At 58.1% G+C, this 6,754-nt stretch overlaps 1 protein-coding gene across 3 annotated transcripts; it reads right to left on the bottom strand.

Moving 5' to 3' along the window:
* Window positions 1-216: 216 nt before the first annotated feature.
* LTC4S (leukotriene C4 synthase) lies at window positions 217-3,168 on the bottom strand. Of its 3 annotated transcripts, none has more exons than XM_070792327.1 (5): window positions 2,979-3,168; window positions 1,026-1,108; window positions 848-918; window positions 668-749; window positions 217-437 (listed from the first exon to the last, which is right to left on the bottom strand). In XM_070792327.1, exons 1-5 carry the CDS (start codon window positions 3,057-3,059, stop codon window positions 296-298), a joined length of 459 nt encoding a protein of 152 aa, XP_070648428.1. In that variant the 5' UTR covers window positions 3,060-3,168; the 3' UTR covers window positions 217-295. The 3 variants fall into 3 exon arrangements, with proteins under 3 accessions (XP_070648428.1, XP_019819117.2, XP_070648429.1); XM_019963558.2 differs by having other exon boundaries at window positions 1,026-1,125; window positions 3,002-3,166; XM_070792328.1 differs by having other exon boundaries at window positions 3,048-3,163.
* Between the last annotated feature and the right edge of the window lie 3,586 nt (window positions 3,169-6,754).

A 6,754-nucleotide genomic window follows, 5' to 3' on the forward strand; every position in this document is an offset into this window, starting at 1 on the left:
TCTCGGGGGTCTGGGAACAGGACAGGACCCGGGACCTGATTGAGCTCCCCCGGGGCGGGGCGGGGGGAAGGGGAAGGCGGTGGAGAGGGGCGGCCTCGTTCCTTTCGCAGACCCGCCTCCGCCAGGCAGCCCACTCATCTGCTACCGGCTGAAGTTAGGCCCCTGCACGCTCTACAACCCGCATTGCGCGACACATTTCGACCGAGACACTCGGGGTCCTGTCATGGACGCTTTAATGAGAAACTGGAGGAGGCTCCGGCTCAACTGCAGATCCGTTGTCCAGGCGTCCTCCGTCTCAGGACCTCAGCAGCAGTTTCCGGAGCTGTCCAAGGAGCGCGGCGCGCAGCTCGGCCGGGAGGAAGTGGGCGAGCAGGCCAAGGGCCGCCAGGGCCACGAGAAGCCAGAGCGCGCGCGCGCTCGCGTACAGCGGGGCCAGCCTGCGAGTGGGACTCAGCGGCGGCGGGGCAGGACGCCGAGCCCAGCCCGACCCCACCAGCCCGTCTCCACCGGGAGCCCGCCCACTGGACCCCAGAAGGGACCCGCCTCCAACCAGCAGCCCGGTCCCGCCCGCACTCCGCTGGCGGCCTCAGCCGTCACCGTCCTGCCCATCTACCACCTTTCCCCGCCCCGGCGGACCTCCAGGGAGCCGCCCCGCCCCGCTTCTCACCTCTGCTGCGCAGAGCGCGCGTAGCCCTTGAAGTAGCGTAGGCGTGCGAACAGGTAGACCAGACCACACAGTGCTGCCGCACCTGGGGCAGGGGAGGGGACGGCAGGGCAGGCTGAGGTGAGCCCGATGCTGCGGGGACCCCCAGGCTCCAGTGCACGCGCCCCTAGCCCGTGTCCAAACCTTCGTGAAAGAAGATGCCGGCCACCCAGAGCATGGCGAGGAACAGCGGGAAGTACTCGCTGCAGTTCACTCTGCGGTGCGGGCGGGGTTAGCATGAGGGCGCCGGCCTGCTTCCTCAGAGCCTGCCCGCCCGGGGGCTGCCTCGCTGCCCACCCCGCGCCCTCCCGCCGCGGCTCACTGGGCTCGGTAGATGCGCTCGAACTCCGGCGGGCCGGTGGTGAGCGGCGGCGACACGCGGAAGGCCCTGCGCGCCGAGATCACCTGCAGAGAGAAGTAGGCTGGGGACGGAGGTGTTGCAGGAGTCAGACTCCGCATCCTGACTCCCGGCCTGGCTGCGCATCTTCCCTGATCCCTGCTCCATGCCCTGCTCGTGGAGACTCCCCTTTAAAGCCCAACATAAGAGGACCACCGGACCCCGCTCGTCTCCGGTGTCCATGACACTCAATAGGGAGGGCAGGGTGTGGGCCTGGGGCTCTGAGAGGTCCTGTCCAGCCCAGTGAGTGTAGGAGGAAGGGATGACACCTCACAGGACACCTGCCCTCGAAAGGACTTTGCTCCTGAGTTAGTTTGACTTGCAAAATGCAAGCAGATACCCAATTCCCACCCTCTAGGCAGGGACTGTGGCCGACAGCCAAAGTGTTCGTCGCTCAGTCCTGTCTGACTCTTTGAGACCCCATGGACTGTAGCCCACCAAGCTCCTTTGTCCAAAGGATTTTCCAGGCAAGAATACTGGAGTGGGTTGCCGTTTGCGTCTCCAGGGGATCTTCCCGACCCAGGGATCGAACCTGGGTCTCCTGTCTTGCAGGCAGGTTCTTTACCAACTGAGCCACAGTTGGCTGCATCCTTCCAGATTCAAAGGAGCACACACCTTGTGGCCATCGTCCCTGCTCCCCCACCCACAGAGTTCACCAGGAGGGGCCTCCTGGATTGCTGTGCCTGCAAACTGTGGCGTCCTGTCCTGCCTCGGTTTCTCTGTTCAGGCTCTCTGGACCCTGCCTCAGTCGGGGTCTAGATACCCTCTCCTCTGCCCTCAGGTGGTTAACAGCTGGGACTGTTCTAGTCCAGCTCCAAACCACCGGCCTCTGCCCCTCTGCCTTCCGACACCCATGGGTACAGAGAGAGTGGGGGCTGACTCTTGAGAGCCTGAGTGCACAGGAACCCTTCTACTTGGTCGCAGGCCAGGTGCCCACCACACACACAGTTGCAGTACTGGGTGTCTCCAACTATCTTCCTGCAAATTCTGTGGCTCTGATGCCCTTGGTACCAGGCTTCCTGTAGGGCTCAACCTGAGTGCCCTGTGAATACCAAGGGTGGCCTTGCCAGCACCATGCAGGGCCACCTGATGGGTGAGCTCACTGGTATGGCTGGAGATCAACTCAGTCTGTGTGCTCAGCGGCTCCAGGGCCCCTCCCTCAGGCTGTGTCTTGTCCTAGGGCATGTCTGTCCCAGGAATGTGTCATCTACGGCCAATCTGAAAAGAGCACTCAGCAGGCACCTTTGGGGGTTTCAACCCTGTCCAGCTTCCAGGATAAAAAGAGTGCCTTTGAAGGCAGGGCCAGGGGATGGGGTCCTCCCACTGGGACACCCAGAGAAGAGACAGTTGGAGAGGGCAGCGGGCATCTGGAGTAGGGCTGCCTCAGGCCCATGGCTGTCCCACTTCTATACCCAACACCAGAACATCCCTTCATACTGGCACCCTGCCCTCCTGCTCAGTCCAACATGGCTGGATGCCCCACTTTCTCACTGAAAGCCCTGCCCTCCTCCAGGGCTCTTTATGCTGCTCAGGGGACCACCCCCAGCCCCAAGCCAGGCATCCCGCATGCCTACCTCCCTCATCCCTCAGGAGCCTTTTCCATTTCCCTGCCCATCCCCTAGGTCAGGCACCTCTCAGCCCTGGTCCCTGCCCAGAGTTTCACAGTTTGCCCTGCAGACACCCCTCCAGGGCCTCTCCCCTTCCCACTTGGGGAAAGTGCCAGGCCTTCAGCCCTGGAGCATCCCTTCCTCTGGGGCCAGCAGAGCTCGAGTACTGGGAGTCTGGGCTGTCCCTCACCTAGGCCTGGCCTTTCCAGCACCCCTCCCCCCCGACCCTGCCCAGAGCCTGGAGGGAGGAAGGAGTCTGAGGCCCACCCACCTCCCGAGCAGGAGCCAGCCCACCTTGCAGCAGGACGCCCAGGAGGGTGACAGAGGCCAGAAGAGCTACCTCGTCCCTCATGGTGGCGGCGGCTCTGGTGGGCCAGGCTGGCCTGTGAGCGGGTTATCTGCGGGGCTTTATCACCCTGTCTGCTGCTCCGAGGCTGGCCAGGGAGAGGAAGAGTGGCCCGCTCTCCCCGCCCCTCCTCAGTGGCCGAGGGTGGGAAGGGGCGTGGCCACAGCCTGGGACAGCCTGGGCAGCTGAGCAGGCGGAAACAGGACCACATGGAGCCTGGGCAGGAGAGAGTGTTTGCCTGGGGACAGCCCAGCCTCCTCCTCCCAGTCCTTTTGGCCCTTCTTGGCCTAGCCTTGCGCTGGCAGAACTCAAACTGTCCACCCTAGGCTTGCTTCAGCTGCCAGATCACCCGAGTGTCCCCAAAGGCCCCACAATAGCAGCAGATCCCACCTGGCCCTCCAGACCTTCTCTTGTCCAGGATCTGATCTCAGGAATCGAGACGCTCCTACTTGAACCACCCATCGCCACCATTTCCCAAGTCCCATTCATTCTCAAATCCACCCCCTGTGCCGCTTTCCAAGGCACCCTGCCCCAGTCACCTCTTGCTTGGCCACGGGTCACGGGCCCCTCATGCACTCCTGGCCCTGGCCCCCTATCAACCCACTCCTGTATCTCCCACTCCCCAGCTGGGGTTGTTTTATAACATGCAACTCCGACTACAAGGTACTCCAAGCACCCAACCCACACGGGCACAGCCAAGTCCTCGCTCCCTTCCAGAAAACCTGATGTCCATCAGTTCTACAGCTGCCTGGGCTCCATGCACGTGGGCCATCCCAAAGGCCACTGGGCTGGCCTGGTCAGCCCCCTCGGGATGTCTGAAGCTGTCCTCTCTGGGCCTCTGGCCCTGGTACCCACAGTCACCTGCCATTTCTGCCTGCCCAGCATCCCTCTTCGTGAAGCCTCAGCTCTGCCCACACTCAGCTTCTGAGCCCTGGACAGCCGCCTCCCACCCCCAGGCCTGCGGGACGGACACGTGGGCCAAAACTGCCTGTGGGGCCCAGGGCTGACCCAAGATGGTGAGCCGGAGTCCTGGCAACTTCCTTAGAACTTTGGGGAGGGGAACTCGGAATGGGAGGGAGATTCCTGAGGGCAACTTCCAGCCTCTCGTCATCCTGAGGAAGACAGAGCCAACCCAGGGGTAGGCTGTGAGAAGAGAGGCAGCTTATGTCCTGAAGCCCTGGGGCCACCTTGCCTGAGACAACCCCCTGACTGTTCAACTTTTCCATTTTGTAAAACGGTCACTTCTCCTTTTTGCTCAAGTTGGTTTGAAGTGGGTTTTGGTCAGTGGCAACAGAGTCCAGACTGGCAAGCGAGCACGAGCCATGCTGTGGGAGGGACCGAGCAGCTGGATTCTGGGGCCGCCTTTGCTGCACTGGCTGGTGGGCTGCCAGGACGCCCTGGCACCCCTTTGCCTGGTCCCACTGGAGAGTCTCCGTGTATCATGGTGCTGTGACCTGGGGACCTCCGCCCTCGCCGCCCAAGCCTGGGTTCCAGCCTGAGGGCTTTGTTGCCTGTTAGGCTCCCCAAGAATTCCCTTTGGCCTCTCATCACCTGCTCAACACCCAGCGAATGCTCTTTGTCCATCACTGTCCCCTGAGAACCAGCTGCACACCAGCTGGGGTTGCTGGGAGCTCCTCAGGAGCAGGGGTGGGTCTCCAAGTCTGGGCTTGCTTTGGACAAGTCTTCCCGTAGCAGTTAGTAGGTGCTCTGTGATGTGGAAATGACTGAAACAGAGACAGGAGGACCAGGGAGCAGATGCAGGATGCGTCCTCCAGCTCTCTCCACCAGTTCAGCCCCTACTAGGACCCCTGCTCTGATCTTTCCTCCAGCCCTAGACAGGCTCCCTGAAGGGTGGGACACATGCGCCACGGGTGGGCTGTGTGCCAGTGTTCACAGGAACCTGTGTGTCTCCATGCTGCGATCCCATGGGTCAAGGTGTTTACGATTATTTTGAAGCTTGTTCATGGACCTCTGTGTGTCCATGCGTCTCTGCACATGTTCAGGCTGTCTTCTCTGACAAGCTCTCATTTCCTCTGAACCGAGACAGACTCTGTTCTGAGCTGGCAGCAGGAAGCTGAGGCCTAATTATCAGCAGCTTCTGAGGAAGTCCCTGGGCAGATGTCCAGGCAACAGCTGTGGGCTCAGCCCCTGAAACCCTCTCCAGATCTCTTGATCCACACCTCCCTCTCTCTGAGCTTCCGCAGTCTCTCAGGGTTGGACCTTGCTCAGGCTGACAGAGGTTGAGCCTAAGGCCTTCCATGCAGAAGCCACCCACTCACCCTCCTTAGCAGCCAGCCCTGGAAGTGCCAACATTGAAGGGCAGTGAAAAAGCCCCTCCCTAAACCCCTGAAGAAACCCTAAGATCATGGCATCCAGTCCCATCACTTCATGGCAAATAGATGGGGAATCAATGGAAACTGACTATTTTCTTGGGCTTCATAATCACTGCATGTGGTGACTGCAGCCATGAAATGAAAAGACACTTGCTCCTTGGAAGAAAAGCTATGACCAACCTAGATAACATATATAAAGCAGGGACATTACTTTGCCAACAAAGGTCCGTCTAGTCAAGGCTATGGTTTTTCCAGTAGTCATATATGGATGTGAGAGTTGGACCATAAAGAAAGCTGAGCGCTGAAGAATTGATGCTTTTGAACTGTGGTGTTGGAGAAGACTCTTGACAGTCCCTTGGACTGCAAGATCAAACCAGTCCATTCTAAAGGAAATCAGTCCTGAATATTCGTTGGAAGGACTGATGCTGAGGCTGAAGCTTCAAGAGTTTGGCCACCTGATGCAAAGAAACAACTCATTAGAAAAGACCCTGTTGCTGGAAAAGATTGAAGGCAGGAGGAAAAGGAGATGACAGAGGATGAGATGGTTGGATGGCGTCACCAATTCAATGGACATGAGATTGAGCAAGCTCCAGGAGTTGGTGATGGACAGGGAAGCCTGGTATGCTGCAGTCCATGCGGTTGCAAAGAATCAGACACGACTGAGCGATTTAACTGAACTGAAACCCCTGCAGGCCATGCCTCAGTAACTCAGGCCTATGCCCCTGTACTGCTGCTGCTGCGGCTAAGTCGCTTCAGTCGTGTCCGACTCTGTGTGACCCCATAGACGGCAGCCCACCAGGCTCCCCCGTCCATGGGATTTTCCAGGCAAGAGTACTGGAGTGGGGTGCCATTGCCCCTGTACTAGCCCCTACTTTTCCCTGAAGAACATCCTGGAAACTGAGCTCACCAAGGATCTCTGGAAATGGAAAGGCCAGCCAAACCATTCTGTTGAAAAGAAACCACACTCTCATTACCATAGACAAGCATAAGCAGTGAACAACTCAGACCCCAAGGTTAAGTTATAAAAAGATTTACTTTGCAATTATTTTATTACCAAAAAAGTTGCAAAAATAGCACACATTTCCTATCACCCAGCTTCCTTTAATGTTAAAATCTTATACAATTCTAATTCAATTATGTAAACTCAGAAATTAACATTGATACAATACTATCAGATAGTTACAAATCTTATTCAAGTTTCACCCAGGGTCCCACTAAAATATTAACAGTACAAAGACCTCCAAAATGTTATGCAAAATTTTGGCAGACTCAAAACACATATTCAATTCTCTTTATATGAAATGTCCAGAAAAGACAATCCATGGAAACAGAAAACAGATCACGGTGGCCTAGGGCTGAGACCATGAC

This window comes from Bos indicus, chromosome 7 (genome assembly GCF_029378745.1).
Source record: "Bos indicus isolate NIAB-ARS_2022 breed Sahiwal x Tharparkar chromosome 7, NIAB-ARS_B.indTharparkar_mat_pri_1.0, whole genome shotgun sequence".
Classification (NCBI taxonomy): domain Eukaryota; kingdom Metazoa; phylum Chordata; class Mammalia; order Artiodactyla; family Bovidae; genus Bos; species Bos indicus.

Bases quoted from the DNA above. Each gene is read 5' to 3' on its own strand.
- LTC4S (XM_070792327.1), bottom strand. From the start codon at position 3,059: ATGAGGGACGAGGTAGCTCTTCTGGCCTCTGTCACCCTCCTGGGCGTC. The intron at 919-1,025 runs GTGAGCCGCGGC...CCCGCACCGCAG, and splicing joins GAGCGCATCTACCGAGCCCA to AGTGAACTGCAGCGAGTACT. The intron at 750-847 runs GTTTGGACACGG...CCCCTGCCCCAG, and splicing joins CGGCATCTTCTTTCACGAAG to GTGCGGCAGCACTGTGTGGT.